At 39.2% G+C, this 27,964-nt stretch overlaps 1 protein-coding gene and 1 pseudogene across 1 annotated transcript in view; both read right to left on the reverse strand.

The window, feature by feature from the left end:
* Positions 1-265: 265 nt before the first annotated feature.
* The window catches only part of LOC134569130 (FRAS1-related extracellular matrix protein 1-like), a 151,226-nt gene continuing 123,527 nt past the window's right edge, over positions 266-27,964 (reverse strand). Inside the window, exons 26-35 of the mRNA XM_063428038.1 lie at positions 20,078-20,279; positions 17,120-17,264; positions 15,336-15,465; positions 13,074-13,146; positions 11,619-11,768; positions 8,060-8,331; positions 5,679-5,843; positions 3,431-3,546; positions 2,794-2,879; positions 266-752 (exon numbers count right to left, since the gene is read on the reverse strand). Coding sequence (XP_063284108.1) covers positions 547-752; positions 2,794-2,879; positions 3,431-3,546; positions 5,679-5,843; positions 8,060-8,331; positions 11,619-11,768; positions 13,074-13,146; positions 15,336-15,465; positions 17,120-17,264; positions 20,078-20,279 — 1,545 coding nt within the window. The 3' untranslated portion in view covers positions 266-546. The remainder of the gene's footprint in view (positions 753-2,793; positions 2,880-3,430; positions 3,547-5,678; positions 5,844-8,059; positions 8,332-11,618; positions 11,769-13,073; positions 13,147-15,335; positions 15,466-17,119; positions 17,265-20,077; positions 20,280-27,964) is intronic.
* On the reverse strand, positions 16,173-16,618 carry LOC134568597 (protein/nucleic acid deglycase DJ-1-like; annotated as a pseudogene).

Below are 27,964 nucleotides of genomic sequence, written 5' to 3' on the forward strand. Positions count from 1 at the left end.
CGTTGTTGAAGAATTAGAAATTCCATAAGGCTTAGAGGCAATCTCAGACTGGCCATCACACACATTGAGAACGAAGGCAACATTTCCTCTGCAGTCTATCAGTAGTGGTAGATTATTTAGACTTTCCTTAAAAGACAAACTGGTTTAGTTACCTGCTTCTGGCCCCAAAAACACTCTCATCGTTTGACCACCCTATCAATACACCGCCAATCTGCCCATGAATTGACAGCAAGCAGCATTACTTGTATTTAGACAGTTGGTGCTTTACAAGAAGTTACTACATTTATTACAGCACATTTGTATAAAATTGTATAAAAATGAAAAATGTGTGCTTTATAATTTGACATTTCTTGTTATAAAAATACAATACATTAATTATTATGGCTTTACTTAAACAACCTGGACACTATTGAATTAAATGCAAACTCTGCATTTTGGAAGGACATTGCCCTCCAGTGACAGGTAACAATGTATACACAAAACCCTGTCTTTATTTCACTAAAAGGTTGAATGGTGAAACCATTTATTTCCACCCAGACGGAAGGATTAAGAATAGACTTTCAATAACGGAAGAGAACAGACATATCTCTCTTTTTGACCAGAGTCACAGTCTCTTGTCAGCCATTCTTTCCTTCTCCAAAGAAGGACACAACTTTGTTCTGACGAAGCATCTATTGGTTTTAACATGTTGAATGTTACCCGCTGTCCATTGCTCCATATCCAGCCATGTCGATCTCCTCTGGATGTCATCCCTGAAAAAAATCAATGTTCAAAATGTAGAAATTTCACACACTGGAAGAATATATTCCACAAACACAATGAACAGAAAGATACTAGCTTTCATCTTCAACACGAAATATGAAAATTACATAAAGGGTTATTGTGCTAAACATGGCATTAACTTGTAGTTATTCTATTTGCACGTTTATTGTCATTTGGGATGGCAGTACAGGACATGAAAACCAGGTCTACCCTGCCACAATAAGGCCTGCATTATAGTGCCATAGAAGACTTATTCACACTTTAATAGAACCATTGGGCACTTCTCTAGCAAATAATTAAAGCAACACTATAGTGTCGGGAGTACAAACCTGTATTCCTGGCACTACAGTGCTGAGGTGGCTATTTAGGTGACGCCCTACCCCCCAGTTGGAGGTTAAAGGTGATTTTATTTACCTTTTCTCCCACACCGCGACGGTCTCTCCATTACTGGTTCCACCTCCGTGGCTGAGATCATTATTCTTGATGATCTTAGACAATCCAATACCTTTCTCATAGGTATGCATTTGGAGGCTTTTGCGCATGCATGGAAAAATGCCACTCTGTACCAATCAGCATCTCCTCATAGAGATGCATTAAATCAGCATTCTCATGCAGAGTGTGGAGATGCTATGCATAGCACTGAAATATGAAGCACCTCTAATGCAGTGGCGGATCCGGGGGGGGGGGGGGGGGGCAACGGGGCAAATGCCCACCCCCGACGAGAAAACCGACGGTCTCCCTCTCCCTTGCCAGCACATGCAGGCGCCAGCCCTGCAATGTGCCTTCATGGACCTGAGAGGGAGATCAGAGATCTGCAACTCCTCTGGGTCCCAAATCTCGCAAGAGTGAACTCTAGCCCAGGAGCTAAAGGCTAGAGTTCACTCTAACCACTAGGACCACCAGGGATCCAGAAATGTTCCCCCTCCTCCCAGTAACGGTAAGAAGGAAGGGGGGGCATAATGTATATTTATTTTAATTTAATAGATTAAAAAAAAAAAAAGTATAGTATAAAAAAGTCCCCCGAAGCCTTATCAAACACACTCACACCCTACACACACATATTGCCCCTCCCCTCACATACATATACTGCCCCCCATACACACTCTGCCCCCATGCACACATTGCCCCCTCACACACACACACACACTGCCCCCCCCACACACACTGCCCCAGACACACATACACTGCCCCCACACACGCTGCCCCAGACACACATACACTGCCCCCCACACACACACTGCCCCACATACACACACTGCCCCCCCACACACACACTGCAACTGTCACACACACATACTGACCCACACATACACTGCTCCCCTAACACACACACTGCACCCCTGACATACACTGCCACCCTCACTCACACACTGCAACCTTCACACACTGTCCCCCTCACACACACACACACACTGCACCCCTCACACATTGCACCACTCACACACACCACTGCTCCTATGCCCTATGACAGCCCCATTTCCCAGCAGACCTCAGGTAAGTTGTTAAACTGTTCTTAAACGGTTTGACTACTTACTCTGGGAGGGGGTCCCGGCACTATTGTCACCATAACCACTACACTGAGCTGTAGTGGTTATTGTGTCTGGATTATTTATTTAAATAATCTACAAGTGCCCCTCCCGAGATCAGGCTTTGGATCCGCCACTGCTCTAATGGTCATCCGAGTGACTGCCACGAAAGCTGTTACTAGCCAGCAATGTAAATGAACACTGTCTTTTTACTGAAGCAGTTGTGGTTCTGGTGACTATAGTGTCCCTTTAATTCCACAATATTAATTTTAGATTGTGATCGCTTTGAAATCAGTTTGGCAATTCCCTCTAAAAGTCAAAACATTTTATTGATCAATTAGAAACTCAACTTGAACTCAATTAGAAATAAACTTGGGTTGCACTTTACACTTTCACTTTAGAATTATTGAATGATCACATCACATCTAACTGATAAATACAAACTTCCTTTTAAATTATGACTTAAAGATGTTTTCATGAATTAATGTTTGATTCATTTTCTTACCAATCCAAAATGGCTTTTTATCTGCAAACTTCCACAGCCATCTCAGCTCCGTGTCTGAAGACACACTTGTTAAGTGGCTGCTGAATCTGGAATGCAAAAAATTAACAGGTCTTATAATCAGGTGTTTCCTATATTCCTGCAAATTTAATTCTAAAGAAATAGTGCTTTCACTTATTAAAGGGACACTCCAGACCCTAAAGCACTTTAGCTTGCTTAAATACTTTATGTGTGAAGAGTGTACCCTCTTTGCTGATTTTTTAATAGAAATTGGCACTTTTATAATCGAACCTTGTTACAACCCCATGGCTGTCAATCAGACAACCAACCCTGTTACTTCCTGGTTTGTAAAAGACTTCTCATTGAGCTGCATTGGGAAGTATTTGATTTGGTAAATATCCTAATTGCAATTAGTGATAACACTTCCGGATTTTCATCGAATTTTCCAATTCTGGAGTAAATTCAGATCTAGACAAATAACCATGTTTATGTGGCCCAGAGTTTGCAAAACCCTTTCAAGACGGAACATCAAGTATTAACTCTTGAGTGTTTATTAAACTATTTTTCCCATAAACCCTTGCAGTTAATATTCATGACTGAACATCCCGGGTTAACAAGTATAAATTTTTTTTAATCTTACAGGTGTTTGCAGGCCCTCTCCGCTGCTTTCCAGGTGGCATTTTGAAGCGGATTCAGATAATAGCAGTACTTATTGTGAAGCGTCCATCCCAGTGGGCATGTGGAAGCCATTTTAGCCTAAAAACAGAATCAGAAAAACAGGATATATATAAAAGCACAAGTAACATGATAACCTCAAGCCTGGGGTAAATACAGCAGTGCTTCGTCCCCAGGGCAGTTAGGACAGAGTCTCATCAGATAATTGCTGCAAAACTGTCTTTTAAAAAGATAAAAACAAACAACTCTGTCAAATTTGCTGTTATTAAAAAAGTTTTGGCCCCAACATGGCTTAAGGAGAGAAATCCTTTTCAAACTGTGTTGCATTTGTCTCTTTAGTAGTCACTGTCTCCCCTCCCCTATCATTACTCCAGAACACAGACTACCTTCCTGATTAACAAAAACTTATGGCTGGCCGGCAGGAATCGAGGGGGCATTGCTGTGTTTTTGCTACTGGGCATGTCAGAGACAAGAGTCATTTTAGAAAGTGACGAATTGGGATACAGACGTCACTCATGCTCAGCCTGATCCTCGAGCTGATGTGTGGTATGATTACACATTCATATAAATATAACACAAAGAAGGCACCCGCTGAGTGCCTTTCTTCTAACGTCTCCTGTCTCTATCAGTTGACAGAATCAGCCATTTCCCCCTCGTTCCCACATATGCTCTCCCTATTCTTCTTCCTTATTTCCTGACTGCACACAAGGACACATGATGCGTGCATTAGAGAAGGAAGGCATATCTGAATGCAGCTGAGAATAAAGTATTAAAAAAGAGAAAAACTGGGTACCAGGAGGAGAAGAGTTCGATTCACAGCTAAAGATATTTGGATGAGAACATAGGCGTAGCAGATGGCCTATAGTTATATGTGATCTGCATAACAGCATATGTCTGGGTTATTGAAACCGAGTGGAAGTATGCAAAGAGAGTAAAATGTGGCAAGTGGGGTGTACGTTTGTGAGTCTGATTGTCATAGTATCTGTCTGTAATAATGCCCAGGTGTAATTGTGTCATAGACTGTTATATTGTTGCCAGATCCACATGTTAATTTCCTGGCACATCAGTTCTTCCTGCTAACATGAAAAGGACTGCCAAGCAGTAAGTAGAATTTGTGTATTTCAGGATTCCTCATTTATTACTGCATTGATTTACCAACTCCCAGCATCTTGTGAATAGGAGCACCGGTGGGAGGGGGGAAAGGCCGAGCCAGCGATGTAATCATGCCACTGTTGCTTCCCATAGAGGGCAGACCTGCAAAGAAAGGCTGCCTGTCCATCATTCATGTCAGCCCACTTATGGCAGACTATGTACGCAGCACTGCTTCAGTGCTCTCTGTAGGGTTCTAATGACCTGAGCATAGCGCAAGTGTGTCTAATGATGCGCTCGAGCTATGGTTGTTGGGACAGTTCCCTGATGTCCCTAAAAGACAGACATCTGGGAAGTTGGGACAGCAGGACAGGACCTGAAATTGTGTCTGTCCTGACAAAATTGGCACCGTTGGGGGTCCATCTGCAGTTCTTAATACCTCAGGAAAGCACTTTCTTGTATATGTATAGACGTGTCCAGGAAAAGATTATGTGGCAAGTCTGTTATTGTTAGGAACACGTGTTACTCATGACGCAAGATGTCTCTGATATTCATGGTCTCAGGGTGAAGGGCATATGTTTTATCATTTCTAGAGTCCGTTAAAAAGCTCCAATTTCCACCCTTAATGAAGCCAGTCAAAATAATTGGCAGTCACGCATGCATCCATGCCAGTTTGACACACCTATTCCTCTGGCGGGCCCACTTCCCATTTGGTTTCTCTTTGTTAAACAGTGTGCAATGCAGTGGCGAATCCAGAGCCTGATCTCGGGAGGGGCACTTGTAGATTATTTAAAGAAATAATCCCAGCACAATAACCGCTACAGCTAGGTTTAGTAGTTATGGTGCCAGTAGTGCCAGAACAGTCTGACAACTTACCTGGGGTCTGCTGGGATATAGGGCATAGGATCAGTGGTATGTGTTAGGGGTGAAGTGTGTGTGAAAGGGGCAGTGTGTCTGCGAGTGCGTGAGAGAACATTGCAATAATTGAGCAGAGTGCATGTCAGGAAGTATGGTATATAGTTATAGGGTACATAATCAATCCATTACTGGAGTCTAGTATTTCAATTAATAATCATGTCCCTTTAATCTAACATTGTATTTTCAGGCTTTTACCATCCACATACCTGTTCTGTTTCAGCTGTCAAGGAGGGGGCTATCTCCAGAGCAGCTGCATGACCTTGAGGTTGATCGTATCTACTTGTAAAAGGCAGCGGATTATCAGGTACAGGCCAGACATTGCTTCTCCTGCCATTCTTCTGAGGACCACTCATGGGCATCATCCCATGATACTGTATCCATGAAAAATAAAGCACAGCTTCATTAAAATACCAAAATGTGTACACTTTGTTTTCATTCACTTGTAGGGGGTTTGTTCTATCCATTTTTATATTCATGTTTCTTCACAAACTTAGAATCAAACATGATACTACATTTCAGAAAATTAATTCTCTTTTTAAAAGGAACTTGTCACGTTTTAGTGTATGTATACATGTATTTAAACATATACACATGACGTGCCACTCCTCAGTTCACACCATACCTGTGTTTGTAAGAATGTGTCAGTCTGTGCATCTGCCATGTATATGACAGCATCAGTACGATGCATTGAACACATGCATGTGACAGTAGCACAAGAACAGGTGGAAACCCGCATTGATGCTTGGCTAAGACTGCCTAGGTGTACCATGTAACTCCCACATCCTAGCACAAATATAAAAACTCCTGGTACACTCTAGAAATTGATTAGATACCCTGTTGCACCTTTTCCCAAAAGGGGCTGTTGATGATAGGAATAATATACAATTTAATTGTATATACCTGATACATCCTTTAAAACCTTTTTTAAGAATCCTAATGTTAGAGTGATAATGCATTTGTCTAGTTATTTTAGCAGGCACATTTTTATAAACATGACGCGTTTATTTCAAGCTGATCTGTCATAATTAAATCATATAAATTACAAGTTTCCATTAAATAAATATGAAGTTAAATGGACACTATAAGCTCAGAAACACAAACATGTTTTCCTGACCCTGTAGTGCTAAAACCACCATCATGCCCTCCTGGCTCCCCCTTGCGCCCCATAAATATAGTAAAATCTTACCTATATTCCAGTCTGCAGCTGCTGGCTTTGCCCCTGATCTGCCTGCTTGGCTGACATCATCAGAACTAGTGTTCTGAGCCAATCATAATGCTTTCCCATAGGTAATCATTGGATTGGTTAAGCTTGTCAATGAGGCAGATGAGGGACAGAACCAGCACAAGCCAAGCACAGCCCTGGCCAATCAGCATCTCCTCATAGAGATGCATTGAATCAATGCATCTCTATGAGGAAAGTCCATTGTCTACATGCAAAGGGTGGAGACACTGAATGTCCGTCACACTGTGCAGCACTGCCCCAGGAAGCACCTCTAGTAGCCATCTGAGGAGTGGCCAGTGGAGGTATTCCTTGGTTGTAATGTAAACACTGCATTTTCTCTGAAAAAAAAACGTGTTTACTGCAAAAAGCCAGAAGGGAATGATTCTGCTCAACAGAACAAATGCAATAAGCTGTAGTTGTTCTGGTGACTATAGTGTCCATTTAAGGCCAGAATAGTTGGACTGAAAGCAAAGCTGATTTAGAGATTTTTATTTTCAGTTCTGCTATTTTCACCTTAAATTTGAAATTCACTTTGAATTATCACTTTAGTGAATAATTCTTCTTGTGTGTGGGTCCACTCTAGGAGATACAAAGTGCAGCTTTGTCACTTGTAAATGTGCAGCTCTGTGTGCAGCCTTCCTTTTTGTAGTCCTTACCTCAATACGGACACCATAGCGGTAAGTAAGAATTGATAATAAAAATTCATGCTTGACATGACAGGTGACAGGTGCATACTAAGACAATTAATACTTCATTCTGCTAGATATTGCTTATTGGATTGAAAATACGCTTATCAAAAATCTGCAATAGGCTTTGTAGGTTACCATTGCAGCTGCTGCATTTTGAGAATGCACCAGAAATTTAGCGAATCGACCGACTTTATTGGATCAATAACTATATAACCACATTTAGTTATTACTTTATACCATGTGAATTAGGTCTGCTGGCAAAACACGTACTTGATAAAAAGAAATTCGTATTTGCAACTAGCTAAATGTAAAAGGGGATTACCTCTAAGAGCTTAATCAACCCTGTTCCTGTATTTTATTGCTAAATATGGCTTTTACCACCCCTCTCAATAACGGCCTTAATCTCATCAGACAAGCCGTGTCATCTCCATCACGGGTCCTAATTAAATAGCCGGAGAGGCCCGAGCGCTCTTAAGAGGTAATGGGAACTGCTGGCTCAATTTATGTTAACCACTTAAGGAACCTAGAATAGAGTAATTAGATAATTAGATTTGCGCAATAATCCATATAGGTTTTTCATTTGCTGGGAAGAAAACTATCAATTAAGTATGAGTTATACCTTCCCATTTATAGCCAGAATTATTGATGCGTATTTCAGAACATTAAATTAACATACGAGAACGCTCTTTCCGATGAGTTGCAGCTGTTGTCCCGTAGGCCGGGGAGGGAGATCGCCGGTGTTAGTGGATTTTGTACGCGAAAGATCGCTTCTGCGAGACTGCACTGGTCTGTTAGGGAGCAATATTTGACTGAGCTCTCCTGAAGATGATTTGCTTTGAATTCGCATCCTATTTTCGCTGCCTGCTTGTTTTCTTGAAGGATTGCTAATGATTTCCGAGACGATGATCAGGTCTTTTGTTCTGGAATCGTGAGGTGACCCACAGTGACCTGGATATGAAATCATTCATGTTAAGGGTTGCAGATCACATTAAACAGATCAACCAAATGTGACTCTCCTTCAGGCATTTATAGATCCAGACCCCTCTAGCTCATCTTCTTACACAATTGCAATATAATTCACATTAATATGTAGTGTGTATGAGTGTATCACAGAGCTTCAGACAGTATAACTCACTAATAGTGTACTGCGTGTGAATGTGAATATCACAGAACGTCACAGCCTTGATTGTGAGAGCAATGTGCAGTGTCTCTGAATGTAAGACTGACAGTAACATGCAGTGTATGTGAGCTTATTACAGAGCTCCAATTAAGAGAATTGCCTCATGTTCTTGCCCCTACCCCACCCAGGATTAATACCAGCCAACATATCTCCCAATTGTCCCTATTTAAGAGAGACAGTCCCTATTTAGGAGTGCCCAAATTCCTCTTTTCTTTTCTATCCCAATGTCCCTTTCTTCTAGGAGCTCCATATTGTTGGTGTGTCTAAGTGTATAACAGAGATCCACAGCAATAATACTCACAGCGATCTGTCTTTAAATTACAATAGAAGTGTTTAGATAATAGTCTGTGTCGATATTGTTATTCTAAATTAAATTCTAGTTGCAAAAATGATTAGTATGTCACCTGAAATTTGTCAGAACAGCCACGCACTTGGCCACACTCCCTCGAACATCCCTAAAATTAAAATGCCCCTCTTTATCCATTTGAAAAGTTGGGGGGGGGGGGGGGGGGTATACTGCTATTATTTGCAGATATGTTATATATGAATGTATCACTGAGCCCAGCAGCAGTAAAATTCACAATAATTTGACATTTTGAAATTCTGCTACTACGGCAGTTTAGAACTCGGTTGTCAACATGCAGATATATTTTTAGGGAATAATCCTTACCTAGATACTGCCTATACTTTACTTTTTGGTCTTCTTAAAAAAACTAAAAAAAAAAAAAAAAAAACACAAAACGCCATATAAGAGGAGGAATTAACTCCTAATTTGCTGCTACTCTAGTTACATCTCTTCCTTAAAATGTCACAGCAATTCAATACTCCCAATGGAAGTCAAAGAAGCTGACAAAAAATGTTGGAAAGGAATCAGGATCAATAGCGACTTCTAGGAGGTGGCTAAAACGTTTTAACATTTAACATATGCTAAATGTGCACTAATTTGTATGAATGCTTTTACATGTGTGAGTGTATTCTGGATTTTTCTCGAAAGCTTTCACATCTCTGGACTTAGTTATTCATTTGTTTATACAGCAAAAATAAGATTTTTTCAGAACAAAAACACACTTTCATGAAATACAAACAACATTGTTGCAATATTATTTGGAATAAAATTCAAATCACCTAAATTAACTAATTCCCATGCCTTACGACAAAGTTAGACTGAAACATGGTCACAGTCAGTTAATGTATCCTGATATGTGGTTAGATCTCAATCTCTCGTTCAATCAGAAAATTGATGAACAATAAGTCAAAGTTTATTCCAAGCTAGATCCTTTATTAGATCCTTCAATAAGGAAATGGTGCAATTGTTGAAGACGGTCGTGGACTATGGGATGTGCTACATACATATGCACTACAAATATATCTCAATACGCTCAACACCTTGTATAATTTGCTACATCACTATGTTCTGTATTGAATCTACGGTCTCCATCACTGTGAAATGCGACTATAACTAACGTAGGACATAACACTTGAAGTAACATCTAAATGGATGTGGAACAACATAATAAAAAATATCAAAGCCATAATCGTTGCCAATACATCTGCCATATTGAATAACCAAACAAAAAGGAAACACAATCATCACTAATTTGTCATTTTGAATATTTCATGGTATATGTGTAGTAATGTGCAAGTAGGACTTATTCATACGATAAATGAAAAAATTTATAAATCAACAAATGAAATATTCAGCAGTGATGTAAAATGGAATTAGATGTGACTATTGTTGTACTTAAAAAAAAAAAACGAAAAACTATTCTACTGTCTTTTATTTCTTGACATGTAAAAAAACGTGATTTATACGGTCACTGCAGACTCAAATGGCCACAGGATGTCACCCCAGCCCTAATGTTGAAGGCAGCTTGTCTCTGTGAAACAAGCAAATTTCTCACAGCCCTTTCTGCAGGCCACGTCTGTTTATACTCAAATTCTGATCTGAATCAGCTCTTGTTATGCAAATCAATAGCATCAAGTGCATTTTAATTCTTTTACCCTGCTCAATGTCTTGCTCAACCCTCTGGCAATGGACGTTCTAGAGGAAAGCACAGCTTGCGATTATGTGTAAACCGAAGACCAATATTTGGAACAGCAATGCAGCACCGACCATAGAGGGAGTTAATTACTAAATAGTGATTTGTGTCGACTTGACAACTTACTTGAATGAATTATGCCAACATTTGTAAATTGAGAAAAAAAATCTCATCTTAACTAGAATTGGATTTTTCTTTTTACCCAGATTATGACAATCAGTTGTTAACGACACTTACAGTCAACCCGTTATATATTATTGTTATATTACTTAAAACACACAAAAAATACAACTGATCAGAATGGGGTTGTATATGAAAAAGGGATAGTTTAGATAAAACCTTTCAGATGGAAAATAATTATGCTAACATTGATCGCACAGAGAAATCTGAAGTATCTGAATATTTTTTTTTTCCTCTGGAAAACAAGAGTACAATAATGGCAGTAATGTTTTGTCTGTATTCCAGCATAGGGAGCACGTTCTGTAGATATTTTCTCCTTTAGAACAGTGATTAAACTGTATACATTCCAGCATAATGGAGAGTAGGTTTAACCCCTTAAGGACACATGACATGTGTGACATGTCATGATTCCCTTTTATTCCAGAAGTTTGGTCCTTAAGGGGTTAAGAACATCTACTGTGCCAGTATCACCTATCACTGTGCTACAAAGTGTCACTATTACATTTAGCTATGACAACTTTACTTTTACAACAGACTGTAGACTTAAGAAGACATCACACTGGGATACATTTCAGAGTTTTGTTTTTTTGTTTTTTTCTCTGCAACATCTTGTATCTAACATATGGCTCATTTGGCGGGTGCAATGGGGCATGGCTAAATGTTAGCGTAGGCCTCATTTACTTATACTCCTTTGCATTCACCCATGCCATAGTCCATTATAGAGTTTTTCATTTTTCATTTTTTTTTTTTTATTTGCACCTGTGATTTTTACCTAAGGGCCCCCAAGAGCCAATCTATCACTGGTTTCCATAGGATACCTTGAAATCCAACCTTACCTCCTCTTAAATCCATAATATTTACAGTTGCCTCTTTGTTTTTTCCAAGTACAGCGTTTTTAGGCTTTTTTAACAATACTTTTAAAACTTCATGGTTTTCTTCCAAGCCGTCATTTTTAACATAAATATTCCAGAGTTTTGTTGAAACACCTGAAAATGTCGAAAACATAATGAGAACATTAGAAGAAAAACACAGGGCCAAAAAAATAAATGGTTTGCACCTGCGACTGCTCGGCAATTTGGGGTATTTCTGGCTGCTGATTTCTTAGTGAAAGTAGTGTGTCGTTTGGAAACAAAAATCTATTTTTGATTTACTTATCTTTATGAATTCAAAGAAAGAATTTGTTGCATACTTCTTTTATGCATTTTTATACCAACGTCCGGGCAGGTGTCATTTTATAAAATGGCAATGAGATTTATAGAAATTTCTAACAAATTGGCTTTTAAAACTAAAACATTTAATTGAATGGTGACCATGTTTTAATTTAATAGAATTGATTTATGAGACCTTCCATTGATTAAAGAATATATAGTTGGAATTTATCAGGATAAATTAATTATATACCGGGAAATGAATTATAAATCACCAATCACCAGCTGAGAGCTCAGTTTAACATAGTGGTCCCTGGAGAGGACATCTATTCACTAAACTATGAGTTGTGGTTAGTTAACAGTCCACAAAAGTTGTGGTCTCTCTGCCATTCTGTGTCTGTGTATACCTGGCTGTGTGTATCTATCTGTGTCTGTCTGTGCCTGTGTTTGACTGTCTGTATCTGTGTGAACCTATGTGTGCCTGTCAGTGTCTGTCTGTACTGGTATCTGTTCACCTGTACCTGTCTTCCTGCCTGCGTGTGTACCTGTCTGCTCCTGTCTGTCTAGGCATGTGTGTTACAATCTGCCCCTGTGTGTCTATCTGTCTGTGTCTATGTATGCCTGTCTGTCTGTGTCTGTGTGTGTTTGTGCACCTGTATGTGTCTGTAAGTAATGGTGTGTGTCAAGAGGCATGTCAAGGGGTGGCACTTGTGGAGGAGCCAGGGGTGGAGTTTTAGTAAGGGGGCCATAAAACTATTTTTGGGATCAAGACAGAGGGTTTTTAGACCCTAGCAATGCCCCTGGTAGATACTATATTGTATGACTAGGCTTATCATGTTCATCCTGATCAATGTATCCTCATGGGTTTAGTAACTAGACAGTGATTTGACAGAGCTATTCACTAGACTGTAAGCTCGTTTGAGCAGGGTCCTCTCCAACCTATCGTTCCTGTAAGTTTTCTTGTAATTGTCCTATTTATAGTTAAATCCCCCCCCTCTCATAATATTGTAAAGCGCTACGGAATCTGTTGGCGCTATATAAATGGAAATAATAAATAAATAAAATAGGAATTGGTGGGAGTTCAAAATTAATTCAATGTGAATTCACGCTATTAAACACACTATAAAAAGAGCTATTACTCACCAGGATCAAACTGAACGAGGCTGGCACTGCTGTGTGTAAAGTCCAATCCAACTCTTGCAGATACTTCTTGGACCTTCATTAGTTCAATAGAAATAGACATTTTTTAGTAGTTTGTTTGTTAATAGTTCAATGTGAATTAAAAGATTCTAGCAGAAGTCTGAGAATATTGAGAAAATAATGTGTTTTATAGATTTTTATCATGATGGGTATTCAGAAGAATCTCTGTAAATTCTGAAGAGCATATGAACTAAACATCTACCACTGTGTAAGAGAAAATCCGATCTTATAATTTTATTGCTGAACTTAATTTATTGTTTATTCAATATAGATTGTGAGTTTGTTAATAGGACACATATGCCCTGAAGGTAAGCTGCCACTAAGGACCTCCTGACACCTTAACAACTTCATTCTGGTGAAGGTGTTATAGTGCCCCTTGTGTTCCTTTAGATTCTTTCCATTGTCTAAATTGGTAATGTGCTTGTTCAGCAAATTATATCAACGGGCAGAACATGTTTTCAAACCCTGTGTACTACGCTTTGGGTGACGTCATCCATGCATTATCATTCAACCTCCACCTTGACATACACTATGAAATATGTGGGCCCCATATCAGGGCAACACCAATACATGGCCTAAAATAAGTGGAGATTTCGGGTCCCAGGTAGCAGCTGCCAAATATAGACATCTCCTGGTGAAATGCATGGAGAGGAGCTGAGCTGTCTCCTCAGCCCCTCTACTAACATTCCATTGTAAGAAAGGGACTGAAATATATGAGGTGCAATGATATCTGCAGAATCTTTGTTGGCATTATTTTCCTGTAAATAATGAGCCAACAAAAATTCTGATACAGGCTCTTTTTTTTGATAATTTTGATGATTTCATTTTTGTTCCCTGCTTTGAAGAGCTCCTTCCACATACAAACAGGGTTATTCATTTAACCACAAAAAGTTAACATGAGAATTTCAAATTGCAGGTTAAATGATCCAATCTGCAATCATTTTTCAAATAAGCCATTGCTTCAAATAAGCCTAAAATTTGAAATTCCATAATCAATTCTTGACAGATCCTGTCCTGATATAGTGACTAACACCATGTATATGGTCTTCTTCTTGTCCATACGTCTTTGGTTCTGTGTAAATAAAAATATGTGTGTAAAAAGAAGGCTGAGAACTGTAATCACATTAAATCATTTTTAAAAATACGCCCCCCAAAAAATAGTTCTCATTGCTTAATTACTTACTCCCAAACTAGAACATTTCCTAATTGTAAGACACAAATATTGGACTTTACAGTTATCCGAATGCACATTTGGTGCCCCCTGGCTCAGCTTATCACCATGCACCAGATTTTGGGCAGTGTTTTATCTCTCCGCTAACAAATCCTCAAAAACGAAACCAATGCCTTTGTCATGAAAATTTTCCCAAATAACCTTTCAGCATTTGGCAAAAGTAAATAGTCAGCCCCGCACTGTGTATCATGGATGGAAGACCATCCGACTCATTCCAACTGATGCCCCAAAATGTTGCTATTTATCACTAGTTAACAGAAGCATGGAACGCAAAGCACATTTCACTCTTCACTGCAGATGAAAACAAAAATAAATGGATGTATAGATGCTCATTTTTATCTTTCTTAATGAAAAAAAATATATAAAAGGTGATTCACAAAAAAAAAAATATATATATAGGGTGATTCATAGAAAATTATATATATATATATAATGGTTATGTAAAAAATTATTAAATATATATTGTTATCAAATGTTCTTTTCTTTTGTTGTTTGTATACTACGTTGTCATTTTTAAAGGATATCAGAATGCAGACACTGACTCCTTCAAAGTTTTATTAGAATTGATGAGCACTATATTCTTTTTATTATGCACCTGAACAGAACAATCTATACTTACAATATTCAATGAAAAGAGGAAAATAAATGAACTGCTAAATAGGCCTGCAGTTTATTTTTGAAGTGTCACTTAGAACATGTTAGATCTCTTGTTACAGTCTGCCTTGCCTGCAATCCAAACCTGACGTAGCCGTCCAGTCTATTCATACAACATAAGATATAGGTAGCACTTAGTTTCATTGAGAAAACTATTTACTGCATGTTATTCTTAAAAAGATTTTAATACATTTTTAAAGTGTCGGAAATCTGGATAGGTTTCAACGCTGCTGATCTAACCTGAATACGTGAAATGTGCCAATGACAGTTTCAAGCATAATTCTTTGTTACACAAGTATATAGTGCGTTATGCATCTTACATTAATGCCAACGAACGCTGGATCCTTACTGCTGCCCTTCCGTATCAACTTTATAGCCAGAGTCCCAACATCTTCACATACTTGGTAAGTAGGCTCAGCTAGTTCAATCACAGACCATTTCAGGTCCAACCTAAAAATAAGAATGGTTGTAAATAAATACATTTAGAAAATCAAAAAACTGTTTCTTTTTTTTTTTTCTGTTGTAATTTCCTGGTCTTACAAGCAAACTATTTAAAGGGTTTATTCCAAATGTGTGGAGCTGACCACATTTAAAATAGGGTCATATTGCCACAATTCGAGGAACCATGGTTCCTTGTAGACATGTGCAATTCGTTTCGTTCCGAATGTCAGTTCGGACAAATTTCGGGAAATTCGGACATTTCGAAGTCCCGAATTTCGGAAGTACCGAACCGACCCGAAGTGCCTAAGTACCGAAGTGCGGAAGTCCCGAATTTCGGAATGCCGAAACCGAACAGAATATTTTGCCCATGCACATCCCTAGTTCCTTACAACATATGACTTTGATGGATTTAATGTGAAGCACATTATGGTGATACTAAGAAAATATTGAATTGCCTAATCACTCGAGCTTCCAGCAACTAGAGGAGGGCTAGTACAGATACATTTTGACCTAGGCCAGCAGTGTTTTGGATGGGCTAATTACAGAGCAATCAATATTTTGATTTCCTTTGTTTTACATATTTAGTACTACAAGTTTGTCATCCTCTGTTACACATGGATACAGAATTAACTAACTGAAGAAGGTGAACCACATATTGAAATGCATTGTACCAGGAACCGTAAGGGCTAAGTGTGCCATAACCCTAAATCCTTTAGTTAATCTTTTAATATTGAATAGGCCTTTACTTGATCAGCCAATTCATGCCCAAGTAGGCATTTGATGATAGCCAGGCCAAATTCAAAGCTGGTTCCAGGCGAATGGCTTTTGATAAAATGCTTATCCTTCTCCACTTGATTTTTTGAGTATTTATATTGACCTCCTGCCATCACTTAATCAAGGTTTCCTCCAGGAAGTACCACTACATCATAGGGTTCATGTGTTTGGGCAATCTTCTAAGCTCATATCAGGACAGATGACCACATCCCTGCTGCACTGAACAGGATGCTTCCCTGGTACCTGCAACAACTATTTTAATTCTTGCCCTTCATATAACATCCGTGGGGATCACAGTCTCCATCTCTACAGCCCCCTTGGCCTAGATCACCAGTGCCCTTTTGGCAGCCTGGGTACTGGTTTTAGCCCTGTCTACCAAGCTTGTCATCCTCTTTTGTGACATCTGCCATTCTTACTTACTTGTATGCTCAGAAGTGAAGTAATATGGAGTTTTATCTAATTTGTATTAGGAGAAAAAGATTGGTCTTGAAAACATGAACAATGATATGGGGGGCAATGAAAACTGTTGTGAAAAAAAAAGTGTGAATTATTTTGAAATTTTAGGCCAAAATATTAGAACGGAAAAAATTCTAGGTTTCCATTTGGAAATTACCTTTTCATTTTTTGCAATTCACACTTTGGTAAATAGCTTTAGAATAACTTTTAAAACAGCTAACTGGAGTTTTTTTCCAATCATGGCTACTTTGGTCAAGATTTGGAAACCAGTAGCCAGCTCATGACATATCACCATTTAGTAAATAAATGACCTAATTGTCAATTTGAGTCTGGTAACAGTTTATCTATCAATGCCGAATGTGTTTGCAATGTATCAATAATAAAAATTATAAAAAATTATAACAAACAGCAAAAAAAAAACAAAGGAACTTACGTTTCTGGTTGAAGTGCATTCCCTGCTTGATCTGAGAGTCGAAATTCAAAACTGTCCGAACTAACATCAAATGATGGATTTATGATATACCGAATATGTCTCTGGTTAACTTCTTTTTGAGTGAAGGTACTTCCTAAAGAATCACCTGTAAAACACGGCAAATTAAATATTGTACCAATGGTGTCAAAATAGAATATACATCCGATGAGGTTTTTATTCTTTTTGCCAAATCTGTGGGACAGAAATAATACATGATGGGACATGCAGGCGACAAATAGGTCACATTGCTATATCTTACTTAGTTTTGCAAACCAGGTCACAATAAAATAAATTATAGAACTAGAGAGGAATCTATTTTACGATGGCATAACAATGACATGCTCGATGTTAGTGCAAAGAATGTTTTGAAGACGTCCTCTATCTAAGTTGATATAGGGCCATGTTTCAAGGTTTAATTAAATTTACGAGGTTATTCACTAAATCCAGTAAAAACTTCCAAATTCCCGCTGGAATGACAATACTCATATTTACTAAATTCGTAATTCGGACTGTTAGACTGTTAGATGCCTGGATGCATTCAGTGTTTTGATTACAATCAATGCTTTTGCATCCAATCCCTACCACACTATAGGATATGGAAGATTCACAAAGCACTGGTTTTAACAAAATTAGCTTTTTGGGAGTGAACAATCATTTTAAGTACTATTTGTCCCCTGGCAGCACTATCAGCAAAAGTTAACCATATGGTGGCTGGCCATTGCTTGCTCGCCAGCTGCCACATTAATTTTTTTTTAATAAATCAATAAATATATAAAAAAAGCCTATTGGGATCAATAAGACACCGATATTACTATACGGGAAGTTTTAAACCTTTTTGTCAATCTTTCTTTTATTAAGGCATGTGCAATAGGATACAGAACAAAAAGAGGGGAAATGCAATAGTGGTATACAGGTTAGGGTTCATACAGCGTTAATTACATTTCCTGCTAAACAATGCCTAATTTTTTATTATTTTTTGTTGGTTAACAATAACATCACAATCAGTCAAGTATTATAGATTATCTGTCGGTCATATTAACTGACTATGCATGTAAGATTAGAAGAGATGGTTCAAGTTCTATCACCTCACTGTCTAGTAATACCATGACACAATATAAGTAAATCAACTCAGTAAGGCTGGTACTGCGTTTGTTAATAACAAGTTAAGAGCACGTATAGTGAATAAGGTAAACGCTGCTATGGAGTGCTTATAACCATTCAAGTTAGAGCAAAGTAATTCCTTAGTTTGAATGGGATGGCAATTCGCGTGTAGTAAAGATAAATCATTATTTCTGAACTTTTACGTTCCGATTATTGTCAGTGCGTAAAGTAAGGTAAGTGCTTATTAGCGATATATATCGCATGGGTTGGTTGCAGACTTGTAATCTAAAATCTTTCTGAACATACTACCAATGAAAACGTTTCAAGCTGACATGTCTGGATAGTTAGGTAATATGCATGCACAGTGTAAGTCTGGTAGAGAAACGTGTCTATAATTGAATTTAGTGACAGAAGCTAGGTTTAACTGTATTTCAAGCAGGAATATTCTAAGCCAGCCAAACAGTATAATTCTACAAAAAAAATAAAAAAATAAAAATAAAATTCCAACATTAACACGGTTTAAAAGTTCAGTGGGTGCAGGAGGTGTTGCTGCTAAAATATAATGGTCAGCTCAGTGTGGTAGTCAGTGATGGTCAAAAGGGTCACAGCCTAATGCTGCTGGAGACCAGACCTGCGATGTTAGTCCTTTATCAGCCGATGCCGGCGCTTGGGGGCTCGTGGTTGCTGTTGTGAAGCGGTGAACAGGTGATCTGGTAGCGGGTCTCATGTGGGCTGCGTCTTCGCTCTGGACCCTGTGTCCGGCTGAGTTGCGCTTCCTCCAAGATGTCCCGCGGTCGGGATTTGTCTCCGCCGCTAGGCCGTGGGGTGTACCTCCATGTTATGCTGTTGTTCGTCGCTGGGGCTGTAGAGTGTGGAGGTGCGCCATGCTGGTCCCAGGTTCCGGCGTCATGTGAGGTACGTGTTTGTTGGGCTAGCCTGACGGTCCGGTTCCTGTGATTGGGGGGTGATCGTCGGCTTCGATGCCATGCGGCTCCCCCGCCCGCCTTGTTGGGCGCTGTTGTCTGCAATGCCGGGTTGCCGTTCTGGGGATTCGAGGAAGGGGCCCGTAGCAGCGGCGCCGGGTTACCGGGCGGATCCAGGGGGCCAACGCTTTCATTGCTTGTCTGCGGGTCAGGCCCTGGTTACAGAGTACCGTCCAGAAACACTTACAGTGCTGATCAAAGGCCTCCAGGGGCCATGTGCCTGGCGTTGTGCTTGTGGCCATTGTTGTGGCAGTTTGCCGTTGGGCCGCCATCTTGCGCGCGATGATTCTGTTCCCTTGCTCTCTTCTGATGTACAACTTTCAAACTGAGCATGTGTGGGTCAGTCACCGCTGTAGTCCTGCTGCTGTGTCTCAAGCTTTAGTTGCCGGGATATCCCTCACCGGCAGGGGGGGGAGGGTGAGTGCCCGGGAGACCTCCAGGTGAGTGGCTGCAGTCAGCGTAGGGATCGGCCGCCTCCCTCGCTTTGTCTGTGTAGGCCTGTGGTAGGCCTAAGGTCTATCCCCGGTTAGAAGCCGCTGGTATCGGTCGGGATGCTAGTCGCTTGGTTCTGCGGTGTAGGGCTCCCTTCTCTAGGTCGCCAAGCCCTCGATTTGGTGGATTTTTGCCCCAATTTTGGCTTATTGTGAGCGGTTTTGCACGGAGCTCTTCTCATGTGCGACCGCTCAGCATGGCCGCTTGGCTCCGCCCCTAAACCTTTTAAACTTCCTTATGCTCCCAAATACCACGCAGCAGATGGGGCAGTTGGAGGCATATCTGCTAAAATGTAGAAGGGTGATGTTACAGTTTTATACATAACACGGTTAGTGTATAGTACCTGTTTTCGAATCTTCCAAATGACCAAAATATGGCATCCGTAGAAGCGCATAAATTAGATTTTCATCTTCGCTGTCGAGATCTGTTGATTTCAAATTTCTGGAAGTAATCACGATTGACCCTCTTCCATCCTTCGTGTTCTCCACTTGAGTTGGAGTATCTTTGATAATTATTTTTGGAGGTAGTTTGTCCACATGTTCGATCTATTTGTTTGGTACAGAATAGATGGTCATTAATATAACAAACCAAGGAATGACTTCTTTTTTTTTAGATAGAAAATACTACAGAAGAGGCCTTCATTTTTGTAAGCTTTAAAAGTAAAGCTTTTTCATATTTGGCGCCTACAGACTCAAAATATCTTTTACAGTAGTTTTTTTTTTCAATGTGAGGTGACTCAAGTTGACACAATGTTATTTCATGCATTATCATATTGTAAAAAAATAAAAGAGGTCAGCGTTAACAATAAAAAGTGAATAGGCAGCGGCCTAGCAGAGGGTAACCCTCTAGCATATGAATAGGAAACAACAACAACAACAACAGTAGTGCAAGGCTGCACCAAATTATATCAATGTGGACTATAGATAATAAAAAAGCATATAGATAAAACATATATATAAAGTGAAAACTAATAGTAATTGGGATGTTGCTATTGCATATAAATTAGTCCAAAATGGTTAGAAGTTGTACTATGGCAATGAATGTCTTTTAAGGTGCTTTTGGTGATGGGGTGTCCTCACTGTTTATAGTAGTCTGATTGTTCTCGTAATATGGAAGACACAAAATAAGAGACCGATCGTATAGAATGTATGGGTCAATATATGTGAGAAGAAAGATATATATATTCGACTCACATTTAGAAGAGCTATAGCCAGCTCAGGTATAACGGGCGGGTCTTCCTTGAGGTCTTACAAGATATGGCTATTCATTGTCCTCTATAGAGTATTTACTAATAAGAGTATTGCCAGAAGACTGGATGGATAGAATATCATATAGTAACCAGATATCAGCTCAGATATCAGCTCACGTTGATAGCCTTTGAGAAAGGCGCTCTTTATAGCGCCGAAACGCGTTAGGCAGACTATGACTTTTTAATTCCACAGCACTTTATTCACTTTACACGGTTTGGGGTGTGTTACTGAGGGAAGAGGATTTGTAGCCTGATTGGAGCTTTATGTAGGGAACTGGTAGCTTTATTTTGTTAAAACGGCATTTCTCCACTAAGGATGTATCCTATTACTAGTAGACAGCATTTAGCTACTATGTTACACTGAGCTTACACTATCCTTTAGTGTAGCCATTTCAACTGTGACGAGTATGTCTCTTTACCTTTAGCTAATACCTCCCTACTGAGGATTTATTCGATCTCAGTATACTGTGGGGGTTCTTTATGCTGTATAGGTTTTATGAGCGCCCTTTAGTGTAGCCACTGCTTGGTGTGCACCTATTTAGGCAATATACATACCGTCAATTTAAGCCTTTCCCTTAGCTCCCTGAGCTACTTATTTATCCTCTCTCCCCCTTTTTTGAGTGGGTTTACTATTTATTAATTTTTCTTATTACTTTGTTCCTTCTATACTGTTCATGGACTTGTATACCGATTAAATATTTTTTATTTTTTATTTTAAAGTGACAGACGACTCAGTTTCATATCTCACAAGTGTTCTCTAGACGTTTTGTCTTAGGTTTACACTTTCTCTCCTTCTTTTTGCTAGTCTGATTGTTCTCGTAATATGGAAGACACAAAATAAGAGACCGATCGTATAGAATGTATGGGTCAATATATGTGAGAAGAAAGATATATATATTCGACTCACATTTAGAAGAGCTATAGCCAGCTCAGGTATAACGGGCGGGTCTTCCTTGAGGTCTTACAAGATATGGCTATTCATTGTCCTCTATAGAGTATTTACTAATAAGAGTATTGCCAGAAGACTGGATGGATAGAATATCATATAGTAACCAGATATCAGCTCAGTGTATCCTGCGTATGCTACCAAAGAGGAAATCCTAGCATTTAGTGGAGCAGTTTAGTGCATCAAGTTATGTAAAAAGCATACCCACAGACGATATATTAACCCCTTAAGACCGCAGCCAAATGTACAAGTTGTGATCAAAACAAAACGTAAACAAAACCTGGCATTTGTGCTATATATCTGTTCAACCGTAATTCACCTCTTTCATATTAAATGCACCCACACTTATTATATATCATTTTATTCAGGGGCTTTCATTTAACATCAAATATTACACTAATATTTGTATTCAGCGATGTCTCACGTGTAAAACAGTACCCCCTATGTACAGGTTTTATTGTGTTTTGGGAATTTACAGGGTCAAATATAACGTGTTAAATTTTTCAGTTTTTTCACACTGAAATTCACCAGTTACGTTGCCTTTAAGACCGTATAGTAGCCTAGGAATGAGAATTAACCCCATGATGGCATACCATTTGCAAAAGTAGACAACCCAAGGTATTGCAAATGGGGTATGTCCAGTCTTTTTTAGTAGTCACTTGTTCACAAACACTGGCCAAAGTTAGTGTTAATATTTGAAAATTCAAAAAATGAATTTGAACGCCAATTTTGGCCAGTGTTTGTGACTAAGTGGCTACTAAAAAGACTGAGCATACCCCATTTGCAATACCTTGGGTTGTCTACTATTGCAAATGGTATGCCATCATGGGGGTAATTTTCATTCCTGGGCTACCGTACGGTCTCAAAGGCAACATAACCAACCTGGCGATTTTCAACGTGAAAAAACTGAAACGCAAGCCTTATATTTGACTCTCTAACTTTTGAAAACCCCATAAAACCTGTACATGACGGGTACTGTTATACTCGGGAGACTTCGCTGTACACAAATATTAGTGTTTCAAAACAGTAAAACGTATCACAACAATTATATCATCAGTGTAAGTGCCATTTGTGTGTGAAAAATGCAAAAAATGTCACTTTGTCATTAAGGTTTTCGAGGCTGACGTTTGGCAACTCGAAACCTTCAACTCCCTCCACAGATTTTCTATGGGATTAAGGTCTGGAGACTGGCTAAGCCACTCCAGACCTTAACGTGCTTCTTCTTGAGCCACTCCTTTGTTGCCTTGGCTGTGTGTTTTGGGTCATTGCCATGCTGGAATACCCATCCACAACCTATTTTCAATGCCCTAACTGAGGGAAGGAGGTTCTCACCCAAGATTTGACGGTACATGGCCCCATCCATTATCCCTTTGATGCAGTGCAGTGGTCCCGTCCCCTTAGCAGAAAAACACCCCCGAAGCATAATGTGTCCACCTCCATGTTTGACGTTTTTCTGGATTTTATTTTTGTTATTTTGTCTCTCACTGTTAAAATACACCTACCATTAAAATTATAGACTGATCATTTCTTTGTCAGAGGGCAAACGTTCAAAATCAGCAAGAGATCAATTACTTTTTTGCCTCACTGTATGTATCATCTGTGTATATATATATATATATATACACACACACACACAAGCACACACACACACACAAGCACACACACACACACACACACACACATACATACATTAACTAAACTATGTATACAAAAAGAATGGGCACAGCTGTGTTTACTGCTAAGTAATTGTAATTTAGTAAACTGTTGAGCTTTATATACCACAGAGATACTTTCCTGATCTATTAAAACTTTTTTCACCTGTTCAGGAAATTTTTACATCCCTGGAGACACTCACCTTCATGCTACTGTCCAATTAATTAGCTGCTTCACTGACTGCATTCTGCACTTTCTAAATGATGTCTCCCTATCTGACATCTTATGACAACTGATTAGTAAACTAGGCCATGAATTTAAGAAATAAGCAGTTTAAACAGCCCTTTCCATTAACTCTTAATGTACTTTCTAGAACTCTACATCACTATATAGAACTGAGCTTTCTGTTATGAACCACAAAATACAGAGCTAACCATTCAATGAAACATTTAACATTTTCCTCTACAAATTGCAGGACATTGGATTTTTAACCACTTGAAACAATATGACTTTTTAATTCTTCAATGTAGCAATTTGTTTTTCGAAATTTATATTGTAAGCTCAAGTTAAATCAAAGAGTATCACTGGTGAGGAAACATTCAGAAGAAATATGGACAGAAATGTTTATTTACGGTCTTGTTTAACAAAGAATTTCGCCTAATGAATGTAATGATTTGACCATTTAAAAGTAAAAAACAAAATGACAAACTGTGAAATTTAAAACATGGCATTAAGGAAAGTGCTTTTTTATATAAATATATTTTAAATAAATAAAATAAATAAAACATGAAATAAATGTCAAATTAAATAAATATCTTCTGTGATTTACTTAAAAGAACTCTAGATCTATTGAGACATAATGATTTTTTCTATTTTTATTTTTTTTAAGTGTTTTCTGTTTTTTCTATTTACAAACAGCAATGTAACAGTTAAGCTGTTTAAAATTCTACGCATTCTTAGTGTGGGACTTGCTCGCCAGGGAGTTGGCCCGATAAGTCTTTCCAAAACATTGACTCCTGAACTTTTGCCAGAGGTGTCTCTCTCTGGTGACTGTGAATATAGAATCATTGGGCATGTGAAACCAGCCAGTTCCAAGTACAGCAAATCTGTATATGTTGTGTTCAGCTTTGGTAATAAACAGAAAAATAACTCACATTTAAGGAAACAACTCTGAGTCATTTAAAATGTATTGGAGTCAGTTCGACTTCAGATTAAAGAGGACCTGTGACCCAACAGCTACAGGCCATACTATTATTATTTTATGTATTTATTTATTTTTTCATCACTGTATATATATATATATATATATATATATAAAATATATACCGTGATGAAAAAAATAAATATATATATTGTTTTTTTAATGTATGTTTTATTTGACTTACAGCCACAGTCTGGCTGATTAGGCTGGTCTTTCTCAAAATAAGGTCTAAACCCATACTGTATTCAAAGAAGTGTAAAAACAGGGATATAAATGAAACTGACCATAAAAGAATATAGAACATTACTTTGCAAACAATATTGCTCTTAAAAGTTCTGCGATATTAGATAATGACTACTCTACATTGTTTTAATGAACTTGTTATCTGGGATTAATTCACCTTTCCTTGTATAAAAATCTAAATAGAGAAGAAGATAAAAACAAAAATAAAGCGGAGTCCAGATTAAATATTTCTGCATTTTGTGTTTCTAATGAATACCATTTTTTGGTCAACTGGAAAGTTAAACCTTTCATTTACCAATCACCCATTAAGAATTCCACGCTGCGATGAATTCAAAGACATAAATCTGCAATAGGGAACAAAATGTATTTTCTACCGTGAATGAATACTGTGGCTCATCCGTGGCTGCTAATTGACTACGGAAATAGTATTACACGAAAGAATGAAACCGTTTCAATATGTTCTAGATGAGATGCTATATATATATATATATATTTTTTTTTTAACAGTAAATAATTCACAAGACTGACAAAGTATTACTTTGACCACAAACAACTGTGGATCTACCTTTTGCCACCGCTGAACTTTTGCATTCTATAAAACATAACCTATGTACATGATAAATAAATGCATGTCTGTAAGAATTAATTAATGTGTCAATCACTGTATAAATAATGTTAAAAACATGCCAATCATTATTATGTTAAATTAATTCTAGAATTGTTTTGTACTCAAAAAACAGACAAATTCAAATTATAATAAAAAAGTCATACACTTAAAGGGACACTGTAGGCACCTAGACCACTTCAGCTCATTGAAATGGTCTGGGTGCCAACTTCCATCACCCTTATAAACTGCAATAATTACCCGATAGGATTAACTCCTCCTCTAGTGGCTGTCTACCAGACAGCCACTAGAGGGACTTCCGGCTTCTTAGATGACTTTTGTTCATCTAAATGGCGCTGGACATCGTCACACTATGCATGAGGACCTCCAGCATCGCCGGAATCCCAAGCATTGAATAATGCTTTTCTATGGGGAAATCCTAATGAGAGTGCGGCCATTGCTGCGCATGCGCATTAGGTCTCCCCCACCGATCTCTGTCGGCTGGGGAGGAGTGTGGGTGGAACTGAGCCAGCACCGAGGGACATCAGCACTGGACCCAGGTAAGTGACTGAAGGGGTTATTGACCCCTTCAGTTCCGCAGGAGGGGGCCTTGATAAAAGGGAAGCTTTAGTACCAGAAAAACGCGTTTGTTTTCCTGGCACTATAGTTTCCCTTTAACACAATTATTTTCTAAAAAAAAAACCCACAAAAAAACAACAAAATAATGCTCTCTGCCATCATTCTATCTCCTTTTATTTTCCAAGTTACCTGACACACTATCAACCATATTCGGAAACGTATCTTGACCCTGTCTCCATTTACTCCCCTCTTTCCATCTAAGTTTTGTAAAATTTTTGGTACAAACAAATCTGTCTGATTTCTTTCATCTGTGTTTTTTTTTTGCACTCTAGCCATTATTTTTGAATATGCAGCTTTTTTGATCCAAGTCAAAAGGTTTATTACTTTTTAGCGCCGATATAAATTTGGTGGTCTTCTAAAGTGTAATTTACTATGAAAACCGTTGGAATGTACTATTAAGAAAACCATACCTTTCTAGATCACTTAATAAATATGAACAAAATAATGATGGAATTTATCCATAATTTTTCAGAACACTTTGATAAATACCCACCAATATACCTTTACTTTAGTAGCACTGAGAACTGTATTTTTTTAACCATTGAACCTGCCTGGAATTGAAAAAGTATCTTCTGGGGTTAGTTAAGTCATAAGGCATAGCTGAGAACAAAATATCATAGTGTTAAAAAAATACCTAAGGGGGTGGCGGGGCTTGGCTACTGATGACGCTGCACGCTGTCCCAACCTAGGAGCTTCCACGGGGAAAACTAAACCGGTGGTCACCCCTGGACTGGCACACATAGCCCCCACGGGTCAACAGCCCAGTCCCATGGACAAGCATCTGTCCACACCACAGGGCCTCCAAAGCTCCCGAGGCCCGGACAAGATGGTGACCTACTCTCCCGGCTCAGACAGCATGGCGGGCTCCACTCAGGGATCCACGCGGGGAGAGACACTCACACAGATGTCAGCAGACCTGGTGGCAATATCCGCAAATATGCTCACCCGCAGGGACAAGACTGAAATGGTGGCTGAACTTCGATCTGTCATCCGCGAGGAAATCGTGGAGGTCCGTAGCGACCTTTCAGCACTCGAACAGCGGGTTGAAGACCTGGAGGAGGACCACCTGCAAACATCTGCAGGCCTGAGACCTGGCCACATAGAGGCAAGGTAACATTATCCTTGACCTCCAACGCGAAGTGGAATATCTCGACAACAGGGCCGGCGCAATCCTTTACGCGTCAGGGGCATGCCTGAATCAGAGCAAGAATCTCCCTGGGAGCTCCTGTTAGGCCTGTTTGTGCACATACAAGGGGAGGAGGCCCAGCTAGAGTTTGGCATTGAACGCACCCATAGGGCACTCAGAGCCCTCAGAAGAGCTGAACTGCACAGAGACTTGATCTGCTGCCTGCTGTCATTCCAGCTTAAGGAAAATATTATGAGGGCAGTAAGAACACAACGTAACATCAGATAGATGGACTCCCAGGTATCGCTCTATCAGGACTTATCCACCCTCACCCTGGATGCACGCCGAGCACTGAAACCGTTCACCAGTCTGTTGCAGGAAAGGAGGACACAGTACAAGTGGGGCTTTTCCATTCAGCTTGCAGGCTAAAGTCTACAACAACTGGTACATAGTTCGAAAGGCCTAATGATGTCCCCATTTTCTATGGGCTGCGGGCTTGCCAAACATGTCAATCCTAAACTGGATCCTGGACTACTCTCCGGCACGTCCCATTGGCCCGACATCGGCCG

This window comes from Pelobates fuscus, chromosome 7, assembly GCF_036172605.1.
Source record: "Pelobates fuscus isolate aPelFus1 chromosome 7, aPelFus1.pri, whole genome shotgun sequence".
In the NCBI taxonomy this organism is placed as follows: domain Eukaryota; kingdom Metazoa; phylum Chordata; class Amphibia; order Anura; family Pelobatidae; genus Pelobates; species Pelobates fuscus.